This window comes from Macrosteles quadrilineatus, unplaced genomic scaffold, assembly GCF_028750875.1.
Source record: "Macrosteles quadrilineatus isolate MER2022 unplaced genomic scaffold, UCM_ALF_1.0 Scaffold_9__3_contigs__length_116548681, whole genome shotgun sequence".
NCBI classification, from domain to species: domain Eukaryota; kingdom Metazoa; phylum Arthropoda; class Insecta; order Hemiptera; family Cicadellidae; genus Macrosteles; species Macrosteles quadrilineatus.
In genome coordinates this window covers 64,558,767-64,582,285 of record NW_026542602.1, presented here as the reverse complement: position 1 = coordinate 64,582,285, position 23,519 = coordinate 64,558,767, and the positions used below count along the sequence as shown (strand labels likewise).

General features: G+C 33.4%; 1 protein-coding gene across 1 annotated transcript; it reads left to right on the top strand.

Moving 5' to 3' along the window:
• The first annotated feature begins 207 nt into the window (after positions 1-207).
• Positions 208-22,972, top strand: LOC129004182 (deoxynucleoside triphosphate triphosphohydrolase SAMHD1-like). The gene is made up of 11 exons (XM_054432643.1): positions 208-354; positions 6,668-6,709; positions 7,365-7,533; positions 8,423-8,609; positions 9,246-9,425; positions 10,130-10,252; positions 11,290-11,429; positions 14,700-14,756; positions 15,615-15,816; positions 19,222-19,439; positions 20,257-22,972. The coding sequence occupies exons 1-11, from the start codon at positions 327-329 to the stop codon at positions 20,378-20,380; spliced, it is 1,470 nt and encodes a 489-aa protein (XP_054288618.1). The 5' UTR covers positions 208-326; the 3' UTR covers positions 20,381-22,972.
• The last annotated feature ends 547 nt before the right edge of the window (positions 22,973-23,519 follow it).

Here is a 23,519-nt window from a genome sequence, read left to right as displayed (position 1 = left end):
TCAGTTCAGTTCAGTCTTTCTGTCGTTCAGTCTCAGTCTCGTCTCAGATGTTTTCTGTGGTCTCGGTCTCACTCAACTCACTAACTCAGTCTGTCGTCTGTCTGTTGGTTGAGTGGAGTGTTGCTGTTTCTGTTGACTTGAAGAATGAAGGTTCTCTTCTGGTTCTGGTTCTCTTCTCCTCGGTTCGGGTTCGGGGTTCGGTTCGGTTAGTATGGGAGTGTATGGTTTGGTTATGCCAAATTTAAATCAAGACTTTGTTATTAATTAAAACTAGTATTTTATGCTGTTTTACTGTGACCTTAGTATTTTATTAAACTGGTGAAGAAATGAACATCAATAATGGCTGTCGTAATGGTAAGGAAATCAAGTTTTCTATGTTTGCCTATTTCGATGTGTGAAGTTAGGGCCTAGTTGAAGATAGGCCTAAGTATGCCCATGTGCCCATGTCAAGGCACAAGACAAGAAGAGTAGGGTGGTTATCTAGTTCTAAAATATTGTATTTTCTCCTATAATTTCGTAGCCTAGATCAGCCGTTTTGAGAAGGATTCCTTCTGCAATCTAAACTTATATTAGGCCTACATATATAAGCCTATCTAGGCTAAGGTTGCTTAAAACATAGCCTAAGTTAATGATAGCCTAGGTATGATTTTTTTGGCAGCCTAACTTAGGCCTATTACAATATATTTTTTACAATAATTTATCCTACAGTTACTTGACAAAATTGACTTTCTTGCACTGATTACAGCACCTAAAGTGGGTACAGTTTCTTAACTGGGCTAGGCTATGCTAATATCGATTGAAACTATTGATTCGATAAGTAGGTAATACCTTCATGCGATTTTTTCACTATCTGCAAGTTTGGTTGGTTAGGTTAGGTTATGATAGTTTAATTTCATAATATATAAGTAGCCTATAGGAACCCTCCAAGTGTCTGTAGTTTAGGCCTTAATGTCCACCTATTTTTGGCGCATTTGCAAGGTTTTATTAAAACGGATCTGAGAAGCTTAAAACAATGTTAATTCTAATGTTCTATATACCTACCATTTTGTTTGGAAAATCATGGGCTTCAATATTATATATAAAACATAAGGAACATTTTTTCAAAAAAAAAATTTTTAGGTAAAAAAAAATAGGCCTACTGAATATTATATGAGTTACACCCTGGTTACACTTGCCCCGAATCCAAAAAGCCACTTGCCCCGACTGCAAAATTTCAGGGGTAAGTGTAACCACGCTTGTAAAATCTAAACAATAGGAAATAGCACAGATCTGAAATTATATTCAGATTCTACATGCAAAAATTAGTTTGTAAACCAAAAACTGTCAAATTTACATTAAAAATGTGAGTATGAAAAATTGTCAAAGTTTGAGGTCGGCACTTGCCGATGGAGTGGAAATGTAAGCCTTTTTTAAACATTCTAAAACTATTACTTGCATATATTTTATATGCATTCTTAAGGCTAAATATAACAAAGGAAGGTCCAAATAACAAGATATGATAGTATTTAGGTCATAAAATTATCTTATTAGTTGAGTGATAAGCCGTGGTTACACTAGCCCCCCGGTTACTCTTACCCCACTTCACCCTAATTTTGAAAATTTTCAAAAAAAAAATAAGTTTGCGCTCAATGAAATTGTATAAATTATAGGCCTATAAATATTTGAAAATAGCCACTTTGTTCTAAATTTTATGAGGATTACAAATATATAATAATATAAGGAAGTAGATTTGCAAATAAATAAGTTATGGGCAAAAAACAGATTTCAGTACATAGCGTTTAGCTAAGAATGCATAGCCTAACCATAGCTAGGAATCTGGCTGATAATTTACATCAATATCACTACCTACTTCTTCAGGATCATCAACCAGCACTTCAAAACCACTTAAATCTTCTTATAATGCAACACGTATATCACTACTTTTGATTTTTAACACTAAAACAATGATAAACGTAATAAAACACATCAGTCATCGGTCCAGGGTAACCTAGCTGTTTACAAATACACGCACGTCAGCTGTCTGCTACAATTACGATCGGCTCAGAGAACGTACAGCGCTGAGACAGACCTCTGAAGAAAGCTTAGAATATTACAGAAAGAACGATACCTAACTCGATCCAGTTCAGTCCGATTCAGTCAGTCATACAGCCTTCGCCGTAAACGATGTCTGCGTGTCGAAAAATCGACAAGTAACACTACACAAAGTGTGCTGCTTGTCGAATTTTCGTCAAATAACACTGGGAGGGTTAAAAATAACTTATCGATTATTAATCAATATTTTCAATGCGATAAGTTAGTTTCAATTGATATTAGCATAGCCCAGTTAAGAAACTGTACCCCACAAAGCATCTTAGTAGCTGATCTGCATTTCTTACTTTCCCATACTCAATTTGTGTGAACCTGACAATAACTCAGCATTAAGTCGTGTGCGCACCTTATAAAAGCTATTGCTGGTTGTTTTGCGGAGATATACGGACGAGTAGGTTATTACTGATAGTGTCACCTGATAGAGGACACATTAAAAACGGAAACAACAGTATCATTATCATGTACCTGGAGACTAAGTTGGAAGGGGGGGGGGGTAAATGCAGCAATAAGTAGTGCACGAGACTTATAAAATCTATTGCTGGCCGTTTTGCAGGAAAATACGGCCGAGTAAAATATGTACCCAACTTAGATGATGTAGGGTACCGTAGGTAAATTGTGCAACATAACTTACTAGGCCTAAATTACAAGGATGAACACGTGCAAAAATTAACAAGACAGTAACATAATACCTACCTACTAAATAACAATATTAGTACTTTTAAAATTATTATTAACAATTAGGTAGGCTACCTAATTAAAAAAATTATCAAATAGAAAAAACGGTTGTTTGGAGTTAGAATTATGACAGGTCACAGGTTTATATTTAAACAAGTTATTGCATCGTAAACACAGTGGAGAGCGTTTGATTAAAACTGTTCTAAATTAAATTAAAAATACAGTAGGCCTACCTATTTACTGGCAAACCCCCTTTGTGTAGGATGGGCCCACGGCTAGTGTTTTTATTTATGTTTGTTTAGGTATAAGACTTTAAGAATACCGTAGGCCTATAGGCCTACATGTTTTTATATGGGTACAAAAACATGTAGCTAAGTGTAATAGCTAAATTTGTAGCTGAGTGGTTATAGTGCTTGCCTAACAATCAAAAAAGTTGTGGGATCGACCCTGAGAAAAGTCAGTAGTATTTTAGTATAGCTCAAAACTAGACCCAGCTGTTTTTTTTTATTTTTTTTTTTATTTATTTATTTATTTTTTAATTTCAACGGACATTCCATTTTGTTTGATGTAGTACTAAAGATAGCATTGTACAGTTCAAGATGACTAATATTAAATAACAACTGTGAACTTTTGACACTTCATTCATACTGTTCCTGATCATTGGGCCTTAGATGAATTATCCTAGGTAATAAAACAGCTGATTTTAGTCAGTAAAAAAGCTACCTATATAGATCATCTCACCCCATTCTAAACTCATCCTTCGCTCTATTTGTCCCACCTCAATGATTGAATGATAATTTATTAGGCCTATAGGTCTACATTTTGAATAATTGTGTCAGTTAACCAATTTCAACTGTTTTCCCCTTTAAACCTAATCAAATTTTCTAAGTTTTGTGCATGGGAAGTAAAATTGTTCAACAAAAAACAAATCTATGACCACTTTCACATTTTATTTTATAGTTTATCTATTTATTAAATGCATCAAGCTATACAATTTGTCATGCACAGAAGTAGGTTAGGGCCTACTTTGAATACCAAATAAACTGTGGTACAAATTTGGGGACTCTACCTGTAATTCTTTCCAAGTTATTCAAAAGTTTGTTCTTAAAACACAAAAAAAAAATAATTCACAGGAATCAGTGTTAATTTACAAAATCTATCTAATTCAAATTCATAGGTAGGCCTACTTCACAACTCCCCAACTCCATTTACATGTAGTAATTCTACCCTCACTTGATTGTGAGATGTGGAATCTCTAATGCTTCTAAATTATTGCAGTAATAATTCAGTAATTATATATACAGTAATGAGCAAGCCTGTATTCAGGTTTTGCTGACAAGGAAAGCTGCATGTAATAAATAAAGCTTAGTACAGTAGTTGTGAAAGTTTGGCTCTTTGCCAGCTTATTATTGCATCCCAACATTCCTCACACAACTTTGAGCTTGTTTGCTTCTCACTGCTTGTGCATCTTTTTGCAGTTCTAGATTATCACTTTGTTTTAATACTTTTGAGACATTTTGTACTTTCAATACATTGTAAGTATGTGCAAGTGTGCAAATTAGTTTGCAGTTGTGCTGTTTATAAATAGACTGCAACAATAGCTTTGATAATGTAAATTTGGAAAGAATTAAGTCATTTAAGTGTCTGAAGTTTTTAGAGACTGTGTACGTGTTCATATAAACTATAGATTGTAGATTATCTCGAAAGTCGATAATGTTTGTTGTTTAACCTGTTATTTATGAAATGTTTTTAATAATGCTATACCTAATGCAATTTCAGTTAGGCCTAGATACAAAATACATTATTGATTAACATAGGTACTTTGTTGGTTCTTTTAGTATATACATGTAAATATCATGTAATGACATCATAGGCTACAATACTTCTTGACATATATTTACATTTTGCGCTATAAAAATAAACAAGAAGATAAAGATGTAAGAATCTAAATCAGTTTTGCTGCTCTAATAAAAATTAAGGGTTTTGCTACAAATTTACTGAATTTTCACATAGAAGTAGATCAGTGGCCTAGAAAAAATAAAGATAAAATGGAGAAATAGAATCCAGTTTGGTTATTATTCTTTTTTTAATACTACTTGTATTTTGATTTCAATTTAAAATACAAGTTTTATTTCTAAAACTTTTGAAATAATATAAAGAAGTACCTAAAAAACTCATTTTAACTTTTACAAGGTACGGTAGTAAAACTATTTCACCAAAATATAAGGACTAGGTTTTATCAATAGTGTCTAGAAGACCCATGCATTTCCTGTGACATGATTATCACCAGCGCCCACATAATTCCACGGTTCATGCACACGACACTATTTGCTCAATACCTATCAGTTTTTGGCTTGTTATATAGACCTACAGTACTAACACTAGGCCTACATCTCATTTGGCACATTCACTCATGGACCCAGGTAGAAAGATCCAACATTTGTTTCATTAGTTGTAGTTTATATAAAAAAATAATATTGTACCATCTTTTTGACATTTTTAATAATTTGTATTGTAGGCCTAAACTTAAACAGAATCACACATTTTACCACAACTCTTAATTGTGCTTTACCACAACTCTTATTTGTGCTTGTTTCTCATGTTTTAGTTGCAATTGCATTTTGTTCTAACAACTTGTAAAACTGTAAAATTAGTCTGTGGGTTGTCTTTAGGTTCTTCTATGTTCAAATATTTTTGCTATTTCCATATGTACAATTAGTCAAAGTTCTCTACCACTGTTACGACATAGTTGTTGCTACTCTACTTAAGTTTAACTTCATAAATTAATTTTTCTGAATTAAATTGATTGTTCAGATTTTAATTTTTTTCTCTTACACTTCAGATGACAAACATGGCTGTCTGTATTAGAGTGTTGTGTAAAAGTTTGCTAAACTCTAGTTTTTGTTTGTAGGCTTATTGTGAACATTTTCTATTACTTTAACAACTTCAATGTGGTTCGTAAGATAAGCTGCTTTACTAATCAGTTAACTAGAGATTTGATCGTGTTTTACCTAGGTATATTATGCAGTAAATGTCTTCTACAGTATTTATAATCCTTTAAAATAAACTTATTACTGGAAATAAATTTTGATAAATATCATTTGTTTTGAATTAGACCTAATTTTTACATGTTTTGTCATTGGAATACTTTCTGGCTAAGTACATTCCTGCAGTTGGTTTACCGAAATGACCTTGACCTACTATTATAAACAACAAAGCTAAGAATTGCTTCCTGTTGTTGTTATGGTGGTAACAAGGAAGCTGACACATCATTACTGTGTTGTGACTTCTCAACACTGTCACTTCCAGGGTATCTTTGTAATCACTCAGTGACATCTTATCACATATAGGAGAACAGAGTAATTTCAGGTAATTTAAGGTGATATAATTCTAGATTTTACTTGAAGAAGTTTTAAATTTGTAACTGTAATAATGCTCTAACATAATCTAAATTGTTTAAAGATTGTCTGGTTGTGATTTTAGTAATTACTTGTTTTTTGTTTGATTTTGATTGTTGAAATTCATAACCAAATTTTTTTTTTTTACTGCCACTAATATATTTCAAGACCCTGAAGCAAGTAACCTGCTCGCCAATTGGACTCGTGTAAACAGGAAGTAGTTTTTCTTCTGATTTGTTTTGTTGTTAGCTTTGTTTTTAAATTATACATCATTAGTAGCGCCATAAATTTAAGCTCATCGCCAGATAATATAGCAGAGTAGTTGATTGGTTGTAGCCCTTGTCCGGTAATCATGATGTTGTTGATTTGAAGGTGGGCTTTAAACAAATTATCTCGACTGAAGAAACAGTTGGCTTTTGACCCAAAACATCTCCTCCTTCCTATATTTTTGCATTTAATTTAGATTTAGTAATTTATTTGTTACTCAATATTACACTTTGTTTCAGGAGATCTCCGGGAGGTTTGCTCCAGTGCTATGGAAGCAACAGGTAAACTAACATTCTTTTTATTTTGTTAAACAATTACCTTTTGTATCTATTCATGATACTTGTCAAAATAAATCTCCTATAAACATATGTACACATATACATAAGTTTAACCCTTACCACTCTCTTGTTGGTTGTGAGCCGACATCGGCCGTTTCCCACTCGTAACACAAATTTCGGCTTAAAAAAATTATGAAACATTTTTTCTTTTTATTAATTTTTTATTAAGTGTAATTTGAAGTTAAAATACTGGTAGGCTTAATGATCTGGCATAATAGATTAAACCTAGGGTGGGCCTTTAAGATACAAGTGGAAAGGGCTAAACATAAGTACCTACCGATAATACATTTCTTATTTTCTTTCACTTCAAGGTCTGCCAGTACATTCTAGTACAATATGGTCACTGTTCATAAAATCAAATACTTTGCGTACTATGCAATTAATTGAACATTCAGAAATGGTTGTTGGTTATAATCGTCATCACTTTAACAATGATTTGCATAATTTTCCGCATTATCTGACCTTTCCATTTATACGATTTTGCCATTGGCTTAGGTAGAATAATCGAATCTCTTCTGTATGAAAATTGAATAATTGGGATTTCCTTGAGGAGAAGAGACAAAGGTAAGAGGATGTACTGTACTATGTTGTGTTGTAGGTTACAAAGTGTTCAACGACAGTGTGCATGGTCACATCACTCTACACCCACTGCTGGTGCGAGTGGTTGACACTCCGCAGTTCCAGCGTCTACGCAACATCAAACAGCTGGGACCTGCCAACTATGTGTTCCCCGGTGCTAGTAATTGCCGCTACGAACATTCACTTGGGTGTGTACCCCTGCCTCGCTAAGTCTTCCTATGAAACTCTACTAACAAATTAACATTGGACCCCACCAATATCGTATTGTAGTAGATTTTCTTTGCATTTTTAATATTTCTTAAGCTATAAAGTAGTGCTTTAAATTTATTAGCATGAATTAAATGGTTGTTCCTTAACATAGCAAATTCTCCATTTAGTAAGCTATTACCGTACTGTAAGTCTCATAGTAAGACCTTGCCCCGGGACCAATTTACTTTTTTCGTGTTGATGTCCCCAGGGACCAAAAACATCATCCGCTCAAAATATATGTTAGTTAAGGCAACAACTTGAATAAATATCATCCAAATCTGATCAAATTTGGTATAAATGTGTTAACAGTACCTAAATTTATTTGAACAAGTTCGTGAACCACCATGCTCGAACTACATGGTAATTAGGTGGTATGAACGGTTTCAGAGAGTAAAAATTGGTTTTCTCATTTTTACAACCAAAACATAAAATTTATTTCCAAACTAGATTGTAGAGCTTATAAAATCAAACAATTTAGTACAAAGCATTGTTGTATGCCTATCAGTTACAGAAAAATATCCAAAAAGTCTAAATTAAATATCCCCTTGTTATTCTTCTGAAGAAAAACTACTAAAAACACTTTTTGTTCAAGCTTTTATGTGTGTAAGTATATAATGTAAATGATACAAATCTTTTTGTGTTTTATTTCAATAAATTATCGCAATGCAAAGGAAGTGTAAGAGAGTTGTAGACAGTCAAAGTAGCCTATTGCCTCCAAAACAGATGTAATCCTAAAAAATTAACAACGATTACAGTTGGGTGTAAGCAGTGTGTAGTTTGACAGCAATTTGCCACACTAAAACAATGATGATGAATGTGATGTTGCAGCACCTGCTACCTAGCTGGTCAGATGGTGGAGAAGTTGCTGGAGAGAGAGCACAGGAGTAGGACAGCAGAGGAGAGACAAAGGTTGACACTGTGTGTTCAGTTGGCTGCCTTGTGTCATGACCTGGGCCATGGACCGTTCTCTCACACGTGGGAACAAGTCACCCAACGGTGGGGCGACCCCTGGAAGGTAGGTTTGTAAAGTGCCGCAATCGTTCTCATAATGATCATTTTAGACTTAAAAAAAATAGTTGTTGGTACTAAATAAAATTTTAAAAATTGGGTACTTTTACTTAATAATTTTCATTGCAATGGCGACTATACATAGTAGGTATTTTAAGCCAAGTATGAATGGAGATGAGTAACTCTGAGCCAAGTATGGGTCAACTTCAATTTTCCTCATATTATCGTTGATTGTTTCTGTTGTCAAAATATTATTCCATTTTCCAACTACTAACTAGTTGGAAAATGGAATAATATTTTGCCGAAGAGCTGGTATTTGGAACAGGCGACTATCAGAATATAAAATACAACCTGATTGGCCGTTTAGCTAAATTTATTTTCAAAAGGAAATACTCTGAGTACAAAGAAATTACGTTTTCAACGGTCATTCCACCTTTGTCTATCAACAAACTGAACCTGTGGATCCAAACACAGATTCTCACATAGACGACTATTAAAGTTCAACATTATTTCTCTTTACCTGTACCATATTAATATCAAATTCATTTAGCATTTTCTTTATAATCCTAGAGGTTGGTTAACAGTTTTAATAATGTATCTTTATTAGATTGGTTTGTTATTTACTACATTTTTTTTGTATCAGCATGAAGAAGCCTCAGTGGCGATGTTTGATTCACTGGTAGAATCAAATGATCTGGTTGGGATATTTTCTGATCATGGCCTCAAACAGCTTGAACGAAGAATCATCAAGGAGTTGATCATGGGGGGTCCCCCAGATGGTAATCCTCCTCTTCTTGGACCTGAGGACAACTTTTTGTATCAAGTGAGTTGTAATTTTGAAACATATGAAATATTTTCTGAATATATATATAAAAAAAATAAGTTGTGTGTATTACTTAGTGGTTAGCAGATTGGACATAAGTGTGAAAGTGTGGGTTAAGTGCAATTCCCATAAATTTAAGGGTCTCCTCTATACCCTCTCCCTTGGATTGCCGTTTATGTTATTAACTGTATTTTTGTAGAATAAACTGTGTAAAAATTATTCCTGCATATTAATAAAGTCAGAGCAAAAAAACAAAACATGGCGTTTTTAATTTGCTAGTGGCTATACTGGAATGTAGGAGCAACGGTGTCTTTGTTATTTTTAAGTAGCCTATACATGTCACTTTTATGGTCAGCTGATAGGAATGGTTTAGTGATGTCAGTCTTCTCTCCTACTGCTACCACATCTGGCCTAGTCTTTCTTTACCCAGCGATAGCAGCGCACCTAGATTCTGGTTTAGACTAGCAGATTCAAGCGCACAATTTTTTATGGCTCAGTGTGAGTTCTGGGTATTTTATTCTGTCTTCATACGCGTGTGGCAATCTAGACTATCAAAATCTTAACCAAGCAGTAAGCCCATCCAAACAAGAGGGGTTCTACTGTTGTTGTATGTCAGTTTTAGTTTATCAACAGTTTTTAGTTAACAGCTTTATCTTTGCTGTCTCTAGAATCTTAAGTGAAATCTGACCCATGACTTGTGCTAGATAGTGTCTAACAGAGAGACGGGAATCGATGTGGACAAGTGGGACTACTTTTTGAGAGACGGACTTCATCTCAATCTTAGCATCACCTTCAACTACCGTAGGCTGCTGGAGTTCTGCACTGTTGTAAGTAAATTTATTATTTATTTGTCTATTGGTTTTAGCTCATTAAATATGTTACGGTGGATGGAAATATTTTATCTCTAGCTCATCTAAATCAAAACATTGTTCTCTAAAAAAAATTTAGTAAGCTCAAAAAGTTGGTGTAGTTATATTTTAGTTTTCTGTCAACCGATCCTTTAACCCTTTGTGTGCTGTCGCGTCTCGCTCAGAGACATTGCTTGAGTGCCAAGCGTCTAGTAATGAGAATGCCGAGCGCCTCGTAACAAGATGGCCGAGATTGCATAAAAAATGCCAGCTTCGAATGGAAATCCCTTTTTTTTATAGAATCATATTTCAATAAAACTGGCTGTGGTTCACACCAAAGGCAGCTGAAGGAGGTAGAAAAATGTGGTCACCCAATAAAAACCGATTACACATCAACCAATACAAGATTGCTTTACACTTCTGGTTAGTTTGTTGTTCCGTTTGTATATGCTTCAATAAATATTGGTTGTTTGCGATTTGTTTTGTTTTAACTGCAGGTTATAGTTGTAAATAATTGTGAGATACATTTCAAACCTTTTAAAATAGACAAAACATATTGATTTTTATTTTACTGATGGTTATGCATAGGGTATAACCTATTACTATAGGTCTCATGGTAAGACCTGGACTCGATACCGATTTACTTTTTGTTTTGATGTGTCAAGGAGGCCAAAATAACAGCCGTTCAAATTCATATTAAATATATGTCCGTTAGCACGCTAACTCCAGCAGGAATGATCAAATTTTGTCGAAATGTGACAAAAAAGACGATCCTGCAAGCTCACAGGATGGAGCTCTAAATTAGCAAATGTAGTTTGAGCTGAGCTTTTGCGATTGCCCAGAACAGATCAGCAAAGATAGTGTGATTCAAAAGTTCACCCTCTGCCGAGTTTTCAGACTAGACTTTACGTTTAATAAAAGTAAAGGTGTGTAGGTTTGATGTCTGGTCAGTTAAAAAGCTAAATGTCCATGATAATTCTTAGCCATCAATAGTGATCAGTTAATAATGATTGTAGGTGACACTTCCCAGCGATGGTAGAACACACATTGCGTTCAGAGATAAAGAGATAATGAACCTATACGACATGTTCCGAACACGCTCGGCCCTCCATCACACTGCGTACAAACACCGGGTAGTTCTCAACGTTGAACTCATGTAAGTATCATTGGGATCACTTCAGCCTTAACTGTAGGGGTATGTGGGTTTGTACTAGGGGTCTGCGGGTCCCCGATTTTTTCGGGTCGGGTCGGGCCAGCGGAAGGCCCGAGAGACCGGGTCAAGTCAGAGATTTGTTCGGGCCAAGATCGGGTCGGGCCAAAAAAAATAATTATTAGGCTATTTTTAAAGTTATAATAAGTAATTTTCAAAGAAACACTCTTATATACATTATTACAGAGGAATTAAAATGTTAAAATTATAATTAAATATTAAGTTTGCTCACGTTTAAGAACAAAGACACAACAGAGCAATTATTGCCTTACTGTCACTAGCCAGAGCCAGTCGGCTACTGAACTGACAAAACAAAAGCCGTACGCAACAGTGCAAAGAAAACGAAGTCAAAAGAAAGACTATTTATCCAGAGTACCAGTTAAATTATTTATTGTTTATTCCATACCTAGTTTAAATTATATTTTAGTATTTTATTTACATAATAAATTATAAACAAAAGAAATATCTGATATAGTGTACAGATCTGTATCTTGTTCTTTTATTTTCCTATTGTCCTTTTTGTCATTCAGTAACAAAACAAAACAACACTTCTGATCGTCTGGTTCGGCATTTTATGGTCACAATTTTTTTTTTTAAGTATCAAGTAGGTATCAACAAGTCTACAAAGAGGTTAGGCCTAAATATTTTATAATTTTATGAAAGTTTTCATCAGTAAAATTATTTTTTTCTTAAGTTAGATTGAGTTTTAAAAAAGATATTTCTAAGATCCAATACAATATTTACAAGACACAAACTACCATGAATTAATTTCTTTGGAAATTATCTGTAACAGTTTTATATTTTTGAATAAAGAAAATATATCTTTTTGTCTCTACTTCCTTGTTTTGTTACTTGTATTTTGTCAGCAATTGGAACAACCGGGTGGTGTAATAGTGGCGGGGGAGGGGGAGGGTCTATGACCTTGATTGTCCCCGGGCCTGGCTCGGGTTGTGTAAGATGGGAGGGGAGGGGTGGGGGAGGGTCTGTAACCTTGAGTGTCCCCGGCCCCCGGCTGTGAGAGTGATTCATGGTTTTTTGTTTACATTCTACTACCCTTCCTTCCGAAAAAAAGACCCTACAGTTTCAAAAACATTGACTTACAGTATAAAAACATTGAGTTGTGTTGCTAATTAGGGCACTATAATGTCCCTGCTGTCTGCTTATGTTGCCAAATTAGCATTTAACTTTCTTTTCTCTTAATTTAATATAATTTTCTATATATTAAGAGTTCCTTTTCGGGTACCTAATAATTGTGATATTGTTTGACTTGAGTTTATGCATTTTTAATTCTTTTCATTTATTAGCTAAAATCAGTTGTTTTAGGATTTTAATCTCTTGCAATACCTATAACTAAGAAAACCGGTTTCTTCTAGTTTTCCAGGATTTGTATTAACATTCAATTCTATTTCCTTATAACATATGAAAATAAAATATAATTTCTGTCACAATCGTGACAGTGCCTATAACTGTGTATCGATAACTGTGTATGACATGATATGCAATTTTTACAGTCTTTACTATAACTATACCATAAACAATGTATGTGTGTTATTTATTGTTTTAGAGTTTTATAGTAAATTAGTTTACACAATATCTTTTCTTCAATGAGTTCTCCACTTGTCATGTTGCTTAGTCTATTACTATTTTAGGCCCTATAAAAAATAATTCCTATGTAAAGCTGTAGGCCTACTAATGCCAATAATACATAATTCTTTATTTATGATGATATACTCATAATGCTATTGTAAGTGTGAGGTTTTTGTACTTAAGAGGTTAGGAGGCAGGGAATGAATGATTCACATTGCATGGTGGAAACATGAGAATTTTTATTTTCTTCTTGCTTGCAGTCTTGAAGCCAGTCCACAGGCCCTAAACTTGTGATAAGGTTAATTGATTTGTTTATGATCCATTTATATTAAGTTCCATTACAAACTTGTTGTAATATAGCTGTTTAGATATTTCAACAGATATGAAAATGGGAAAGAATGGCTTGATAAAAAAAATTATTTTCTTCTTTCTTGCAGTTGAGGCAACTCCTAAGCTGTAAATAAGTTATGAACATGAAATAATATACATAAATACAATCTTTTTCCATATGTTATTTTCAAGTAATATTATAAACACAGATAGGAGTTAAAAAAAGAAAAAAAATCCGGTAATTAATAATTTTTGGCCCGACCCGATTTTGGCCCGAAACCCGAGGACCAAAATTATCGGCCCGACCCGACCCGACCCGAACCAAAAAAGTCTGACCCGCAGACCCCTAGTTTGTACGTAAGTACGTAAATTAAAGTTTCCAAAAAGTTTCAGTCACTGCTGAGCAACACTAGCACCTGTGTTCTTTGTTCCCCTCATTACTATTCTATCCACTCCACTACCCCTAGGTGAAGATTTTTTTGTTGTCCCAGGACGTTAGGCACAAGCCCGGGATTGTTTTTCACATTACTTCAGGCTAGACCTAGGGGTTGCGGAATTATCACTTAGATAAAATCTGGTGATTTGGCGGGATTTGAACCCAGGATCTTTCGGACCGAAGTCCCATGCTCTAATAGACCAGCTCGCTCCTACCCTTAGAGGAAGATTAGGTTAGTGACCGATTAGGATGTGAGGAAAAATTAATGCAACTGTTAGGTGATAATAAAATAAATGATAATAATAGGCTAAATGAATAATGTCCTTGATTAGATTTCTGTGGTCCAATGCCTGGGTTGTCAACTCCAATTTAAGTCCATTGCTAGTTAACGGAAGTGAATGGCAATAAGTTATCAGACGTAGAAAATCTGCACAACCCGGTTAATTTGACACATTTATAAATCTAGCATTTGTCCAAAGAGTTTTTTTTTTACTCTTGGGGTTTTTTAAGCCTTCCTGGAGTTTGCTAGGAGTTTGGGCAAGTTTCACACAGATTTTTAGTGTATTCGACAGGGATGAAAATTTGTCTTACTGTACTTAGCATTTTTCTATGTATAAACTCGATAGTATATTTATAGTTTTCATTATACAATTTGTCTTCATCTGTGCCATAAACTAAATCTTAGTCTAAGGTAATTTTAAAACCAACTATTTCCATTTTGTGGTTATATTTACGTTTCTTGAACTTAGTTGGCCAAATTTGTTTCACGGTTTTTCTATTGGTTGTCAAATCTGATTTTATGTTAAATATCTATTAAAAATGAAGTATCTATATCTAACTAACTAACTAAGGTATATTTTCAGGACTGTCGATGGATTTGTTGCAGCTGGTGAAGCAGGCTACAAGATCAACAATTCAGAGTAAGTAGCTGTCCAACAATAATCATCTGTTGGACCACCGCATTGATTTAAAACATTCAGGTTCTTAGGAAATTTAATGCATAATATAAATTAAAAAAAAAATATTTGCAAGAACTAATTAAAGAAACTATTTACAAAACAATTTATTCATGATAGATACATTGAACAAAAGTTAATTGTTAACTCCCAATAATAGACCCACAAACCTATCAACATTATTACAAACAGAATAATGACCTACCCCAAAACTCTCACTGATCATCTGATATCGACTACACCAAAGTATTGGTACGCTGCTGTCACTGGTGGCGACTTATGCACATTGGAGAAACCCGTTTCAAGAAACCGGTTTTAGCAAACTTAACAGATAGATTAGTTTAACACGGGGCTGTGCACACTGCGTTGGATAAAATTGTAATTTCACAGGTTTCTTACAACTGGGTTGTATGAAATCCAAAAAGCTTATTTCGTATAGGCTTCAGTGTTTCTAGTGGTTATGTACTTGGATGTGTTATTGTTATGTTTTTCTTAGAGGTAACCTGCAGTTGGTATCCGTCTTTGTTATTAGTGGGCTAAGTAATTCCACCAAACGTTCAAAAAAAGACTTTGACGAAGAATTCATTGGTCTACCCAACCACCTATTTCAAACGGTATATGAGCGTCAGCTTTTTCTCAAGTCAGGATCATACAACTAAATCCCATGATTAATTACTGCTGTGTCCTGCTTAAAACTATCATAATTTTTTAAAGGGTATTTTACAACTGTAATGTTTAGTAAATTTTGTCAAACATGATTGTAAAAATATTACTAAATGTCCTAAAATTTAAATTTTGTTGATCATCTTTGTGTTTTTACAGAATACTCCTGAAGGATGCGCACAAAAGGCCAGAGTCTTTATGTGAAATGACTGATCACCTTTTCTTTGACATTCTCTACACCAGAGATCCAAAGTTGAGTTCAGCTCAAACAACTTTTAAAAGGATTTTTCAGAGAAAACTCTACAAATTTGTTGAGAAAATCAACATTCAAATTCAAGGTGGAACTGTGAAAGAGAGACAGGTCTGTCCAATTTTTACAAGTTAGTGTCTTTGAACTTAGATTAACAACTATAGTTCGGCCGCTTAGAAAACGACCTGCGCGCTAATGCTAAACCAATGCTGGAGGAGGTCGCTTTCTAAGCGGCCGAACTATAGCTTGATCTTTACATCACATTGCCAAGTTAAAAGTCAAGCTACAGCTGATTATACCAAAAGTAGTTGAATTGATTCATATATGGAGTGAGCTGGTATAAATAAGACTATTTTTTTTCTTTACACACATATGCAACTGATAAAACTGGATATTCTTTTTTTTTCATCAGCTACCATGGTATAATCCATCTTAGTGAGGAAATAGTTATTTGTGTATCTAGTGTGCAAAGTGGAACTTTGCTGCACATGAGAGAAATGTTTATAGGTCAGGCACTTTGCATTTTCGTTACAGATTAATTTTTCCTACAGCTACTATAAAGCATATAAATAATTAGTCTTTCAAACGGTATACAACTCGTTTTTAGGCTATGTCAAATCCAAGCGTTGAACGAAATGGGAAACGCTGCACCAGCTGATCGTAGTCGTAGTATCTTTAAGTTTTGCTAACTTATTTTCAAAATGAGTGCGGCAAAAGTAAGTAAATGCAGCAATTAGTTACTTTGTGATCAGTGCAAGGCAGCCCGCTTTGTCTGGTAACTGTAGGAATAATATATTTATCAAGTACAACAACTCAATCTGTATGTGCTGATTGAGTTTTGTTGTTAAATAAATCAAGAGACTGCAATCTCCTAACAAAATACAATGTAGCGTAGCTATACATTTAATATATAACACAAATTAAATGCCTGTAATAGTGTTATAATGAATACTGTTTAAAATTAAAATTTTAATTTTGGGTTAAAATGCAGTTACCAGACAAAGTGGGCTGCCTTGCACTGATCACAAAGTAACTAATTGCTGCATTTACTTAATTTTGCCGCACTCATTTTGAAAATAAGTTAGCAAAACTTAAAGATACTACGACTACGATCAGCTGCTGCAGCGTTTCCCATTTCGTTCAACCAATAGCCAAAAGCATTATTTTCAACCTTTCTCTATTATTTTTTGTTAAAGTTATTTTAACGGTATTATAAACATTTACAGTAGAGCGTCGGTTTTCCAAAGCGTGATCATCTGAAACGTTGCAGGAGAGAATCAAAACCAATAAAAGACATGTAAACCTGTAAAAATATATTTTAATCTTATCAGTCAATGTTAAATCATGTATCTAATTTTTACTGTCATTCACCGATTATCGGAATAAATTAGATATCCGAACCCCCCAATCCCCAATTGTTATATACTGTATAATCGACTCTCTACTCTATTGCAGTAGCAAACCAACAGAAATAAGTTGACATACTGTTTTAGAGATTGATCATTTAGTTAGCTGTTATTTCTTTGTATTATTTTAAAAAAGTTGTTAAACTTTAAATTTTTTTTCTAAATTTTTGTCTTAGTCCTCCTGTTCTAATTTAATAACAACTTTTATTTTGGCTAATTATTGAGCGGAGCGAGCGAAGCGAGCGAAGCTCTTTGGGATCAACTTCAATGCAAACAATATAATTTTTATCTTTTGGAATAGTTGGTTAAACGGGGAAACGATTTCAAAAATGTTTGCATATGGTCTTAACAAATTATCTACTGTATTCTAGCATTGACTTTATATGATTCTAGCAAATTACTACATAAAAACCAAAAGAAAAGAACATTTGGATTTGGACCTTTGCCCATAGCAAAACTAAAATATAATTTATGAAATGTGAAAAGTTGTACATCATTAAATGCTATTCTGTAATATTAATAATTGTTCGGCAAATCCTCATTTTAATGGCTCGGCTGAAAATGGAATCTGCATTTTGTGAAACAGTAATTTCGTAACAATTCAGTAATTTCAAATGTTGATAACAGTAGCCTATCCCGTATAAATACTGTTATTTGATTGCCAAGCCACGTTGCCATACATACGTCCAGTTACAACCGTAATAATAAGTAAATAATCAATTACCTGTGCTTATAGAAGTACACACTTTTAACCACGGATAATTTTCTAGGCCTGTCCCCAGAAGTAGGCTACTAATTTCTAATTATATTATCTACATTGTATATTTAAGGCATGTCTTCCCTTCTTATTATTATTCTGTTTTCACTTAAATCAGCTGAGTGCGATGTTTACTTAAATTACTTATGTTTAGGCCTACATTTCAGCCATCTTATTTTATTTTTCAATAAATTAGTCTTTTTGCAGTTTTTACACATTGAAATACATGATTGATAATTCAGTTCATTTTAGTCTTTTAAAAGTGTTTTACATTTGAGTCTTGCGTTGAAATAGCCCTACATTTTTCGTAGGCCTATGTTTTATCTTTGACTATCAATACAACTAGACATTCCATCCCCATGTTAAATTTATAGCCAGCTTTTTCATCAAAATCTTCTGTATCCAATGTCAATATTTTTATTAAGGCCAGTATTAAAATGCCGTCTCTAAATCGTTCCAATAATGGTAGAAGACCTACATTCCAGTTACATTACAATCAAATCAAGAATACTTGGTATTAACAATAATAAATTATTTTCAGCAAAGAAAGCTGAGTTTAACCGATTGCAAGGGTTGAAATGAAGACCAATGTTTATGTTGCACAGTTGAATTTAAATGTCAAATTTCCCCTCCTGATGTTATACTTTAATACTCGTTTTTTAAATAGTTACTGTTTTCTTATACTTAAATACTTTAACCAATTTGTAAGGGTGAAAAATGAAGACCAATGTTTTTGTTGTAGGCTACAGTTGAATTTGAATGTTAAATTTCCTTTCTCTTTTTTATACTTTAATGCCCTTTTTGGATGTTAATAACAGATTCCAACTACTGTAATATTTTCCTGGTCAAAACTACCATCGTGCACTTCTGGAAGAGGTGTCTGAATAACAAGATGTAGTAAAAACAAATTTGAATTATTATAATTTTATAATCAATAAAACAAGCATTAATACATCTATTGACTTTTTTACATTTAGTTACTTATACAAATATCAAATCACGTTTGTTCCGCTCAACTGGCTTTCACCTCTCTGAAAGCAACCCTAGTTTAATTTTGTTATTCTATTAATACACTACACCAACATGTGATTACGACACATCAATAGTAAGGCTTGCTATTGCTAAGACTTGTTGATGTAAACTGGAAATATAATTATTACATATTTTTGACTAAACAAAATGGTTCTTGATATTTGTTGACCTAAAAGTTCATTTACCAAATCTGAGAATTTGAGAGTGATAGAAAACAAATCAAAGCTATAGAATATGTTTATTTTTTAAGTGGTCAGTATTACAAAAACCCTTTATTGTTAAAATCTCTTTATTTAATTTATTTCCTGTATGTTCTTTTAGAGTTGTGTCAAAGAAAAGAAAGCCGAATTAATCAAGAAACTAGCAGATAGTTGTCCTAATTATGAATTTGGAATTGGCGAGTTTTACCTGGACTTAGACTGCCACAATGATCCTGTGTCCAAAGTACACTTTTACACAAAACTGAGGGACTCCAATGCGATTAAAATAGAAGCCTACCAGAAAATCAGGGATTTGTTAGATCCGTTCCCATTTCAACTGTAAGTATAAAGAATTACCATTAATATGTACTAATTGTTGAGAGGATCTAGTGCTAGTTCTGGATTTTTCTATTTTACTATCCTATCTTTTCCAATAGACACTAATATGATTCTAGTTGATGTTAGTGGCTGTCAAGTTCCAAGCAGCAGATGATTAGTATACCAATCAGCTGTTGCACAGGCTGGTGACTCCTTCCTTACAAGTCGTCCAATGTTTTTCGTATTAACTCAATTTGCTTTCAACAAACAGGTGAAAAGTCTGTTCTACTAGACAGACAGTTGTTCCCCTGATCTAGACATTATACACATAGGGCCGCATTATAAAAGAACACTACTTTTTACTTTCTGAACCACCCATGAAAAGTCCCAGCTCTTTTTGTTCGCTTATCCAGCCACAAGGTGTTCAGAGCAACCATTTTGAGTGGAAAGTAAATGTTAAACAGACTCTATCTTGGCCCATGATTTTATGATATGGATCTCCTTTGTGTAATTCAACAGAAAAGCTGGTCAAACATTGTTGCTTCTGAGAAGTTGGCAGTCAGTCCCTAACCTCATTCTCGACCAGGGTGACTAGGCATTCAGAAGTGTCAAATCATTCATTGTTCCCATTTACGTCTTGAAGGCAAGCCGATCCCAGACAAATTTTTTGAGTTGAGTTTAACTCACTTTATTTGGAGCCTGTTATTGTAAATAGTAGATGCAGACCCTTTTTCCCTTCATCCAATTTTTGTCATTTTATAGAGGGTCCATGCAGTTATGTATATATTAAAAATATTTTGTATATATTTTGTTTAATACTTGGTCTTGGGCTGTACAGGACCAGAGAACCCACAGCTGTGCTGTCAGTGTTCTGTAAGACAGAAAACGTCACTGACGAAGACCTCGCAGACGCCAAGACAATGATACTAAGTGTAGGCCTATCCACCAACACACAACCTTAGTTACCAATGCAGGTGGTACAACCTCAAAGAATTTTATTTATTTAATAAAAATAAGTAAACATATTTTAGAAATATATTTAATTTGTTAATACATGGTGATAGTAGTTATTTATTTTATGTGGTATTTTTGTAGTAATTGCTTGTTTTGTAACTTCCTAGTCCTATTGAATTACTCCTACTACTCGAACACTGTTTTCGGAATGTTTTATTTTTAGGCCCTATAAAGTTAAAACTGATCTAGCTGCTCATAAAATGAGAAATGTAGGTTGATTTTAAATGTGCTTATTACCTATAGAGATGTTTATTTATATGTGCTTGGAGATCTAATTATTTAGAATGCAAACAAAATATTTATCATACCTACTATTTTTTTATGATTAAATTGTGACTTTAAACAATTTTGTAGGTCCAAAAATGTGTGGTTTTGGATTTTTTTTTAGAAAAAGATAATTTTAGCTTAATTTATTAGTTGAAAAGTATCTTTTGGAATTCGTAATCATTGAAAATCATTGTTTTTATATGGCAAGTCCAAAAATATATTTTGGTAATTACAGGTTAATATACGTATTAAGATCTGACAAGATGTGATTTAGAATTGAATCCAACCTTGGTGTATTTTTAGTTCTCAAAGTATATTTTTAGTGTGTGCTCTTAAGGAGCATTATTTATTGAACACATTTAACTATGTGAGACACATATTTATAAATTAAACTAATTAGCATAATTAGTAATGATATTTTTTTACCAATTAGTAGTGTGATATCTAGTTGAGAGTACCAAATATAGATATTCTAGTACATGTTTGAATATTGTGATTGTTGCTTTAACCATTTTTGGTTTATGTTAGTGTTTTGTTTCTGTTTGATATCTTGCAAGTAGCATGAATGTTAAATTTGTATTTATCCATTGCATTGGGTTACTAGTTATAGATGGTTTGCAATCATTTTGTTTGGATAAAACAATGAGTTGAGCCATTACTATATACAAGAATGACCTGCACTGATAATCTTATTAAGGACAAAGAGCATTGTCAGGTTGCGGTGTAACTCATTTAAAGAAAACTAAAACTTGAGTTCAGGGCCGAGTGCCAGTTGCCTAAAAACTTTGTCAAGGGTCATTTTACAGCCTGAGGCATGGCAGTGCGAGTGCCAGCCAAGTAGCAGTGACCAGTTCCATGGTGCCGGTATGGGGGTGGAAAGATCGACCAGGGGGGATGAGCAAAATTTGTTATAGGGGTTAAATGAAACTGTTATAACCTAATCTAACCGAACCAAACTACCTGATCATGAAAAAATTGAATAAATGTTTACTAATCGAATCAATATTTTTTATCGATATTAGGGTAGCCGAGTTAAGAAACTGTACCCGATCTCCATTACATCCTGCCCACTACACCCCACTTCCCCTGAATCACTCTTACGCTCTGGGGAGTCAAACGGCACTCTGGCCTACCTGACGGTTATGACAGTAAATGCAAGGCGAAAAATAGGACGGCACTAGCTCGGCTTCCCATGTAACTTAAATAAAGAAACTGCCCCACCCAAGACTAGTAAAAGAAAACTTGGTAGATTATAGCATTCGACCTTTGTGAGAAAATATAGGAAAGTCTGTTACATTATATATTTTTAACCCTTTCCATTTAAAAATTTAAATATAAATACTGTAAAATGGTCACAAATAAAATAATAATATTGCATATATATATTTTGTTCTTCCTGATGTTAAAAATGTAATTTATTTTAATTCTGTCAACATACTTAATCAACTGTACTTAAATACCAGTAACCTGCTCTCAAGCATTTACTTAATAAAAGATAAAAGAGTGATTTGACTATTCTTGATTTTTTTTCATTTGCAAACTGTGGATATTTTTATTTAATATGTTCACAATGTCACAACAAAATCAATAAATAAAAAAAATTATCTTAAGTAAGAAGTGGATCCTATTATAAAATGATGTATAGAACATGATACACTCTGAATTTGTATACCAACTTTGAATGTTTGACAAATTGTATACATTTAATATTTGTTAAAGATAGTTTTAGAAATTTTTATTTTTAGTTTCTCCTCTATACATAGTAAGAATATGGGGAAAGTATTGTTTTTGACAAAATGTTTGAGTTTTGAATGGTCTTAAAAAGTGGTTTTTGAAGTGATGTCTGTGTGTGGATGTGTATAGAGCTACAGACCACACCTGTGGTCCGATTTTGACAAAATTTGGTATGTGGGTATATACCATCCATAGTATCTCCTTGTCTTTTATTAATTTGTTTAAATTTTGATTTTTAATAGGGTTTCTACTATAAAATTGATAAACGAATTTGTTTTTAGATATTGTTATTGTTTCCAGTTGTTTATTAATTTAGATTTTTGTTTGCAAGTCCTTATTAAACTTAGCATACTGCCAAAAAATTGTGTAATTTGATTTTAGCCTTCACTACAGGGTGTCCCTGAACTTTCTACTGACCATTTCAGGTATTATCCAAGACCAAAAACGAACTAAAATATCTCGTTGAAAATATCAAACACTCGTTTTGTACAGCTGTCGTTTTGTTTTTCTCGGTTGTACTGATTTGAAATTTGGACAACACAAAAACAAAAAAAAAAATCTTTATAAATTTTTATTTTAAAATGGCGGTTATTTAAAAATTTTTTATGAAATAAGATAAATACTACATTTTTAAATTAAACTACTGTTGCAATGTTTTATTTAGGCAATTTTATTATGATTCTAACAGTACCATATCTAAGAAAAGAAAATTGGTTCATAATCTAAGGGAGAAAACTCATAATTTCAAAATACCGAGTATTAAATCGTACCTGCCGTCATTGGTTAGCATCACTGTAATCGTTTGCCTGTTTTAGTTGTTGTCCTTTTTTAGTTGTTATTTTCCCAATGAGACAAAATATTGTTAAAAACACAGTATCTTAAACAATATTTCCCCCCCTTATTTATGAACCGATTTCTTAAATTTGATAGGCCTATCGTGAAAATTTTCTAAATAAAACCATTGACTATTTTAAAAGATAAAACATAACCACAGTAGTTTTGTTTATCTATGTAGTTTTAATGTTATTTAAGTTTAAAAGATTTAAATATCCGCCATTTAGAAACTGAAAGTGTATAAATAATATT

Bases quoted from the DNA above. Each gene is read 5' to 3' on its own strand.
- LOC129004182 (XM_054432643.1), top strand. From the start codon at position 327: ATGAACATCAATAATGGCTGTCGTAATG. The intron at 6,710-7,364 runs GTAAACTAACAT...GTTGTGTTGTAG, and splicing joins CAGTGCTATGGAAGCAACAG to GTTACAAAGTGTTCAACGAC. The intron at 15,817-19,221 runs GTCTGTCCAATT...ATGTTCTTTTAG, and splicing joins GAACTGTGAAAGAGAGACAG to AGTTGTGTCAAAGAAAAGAA.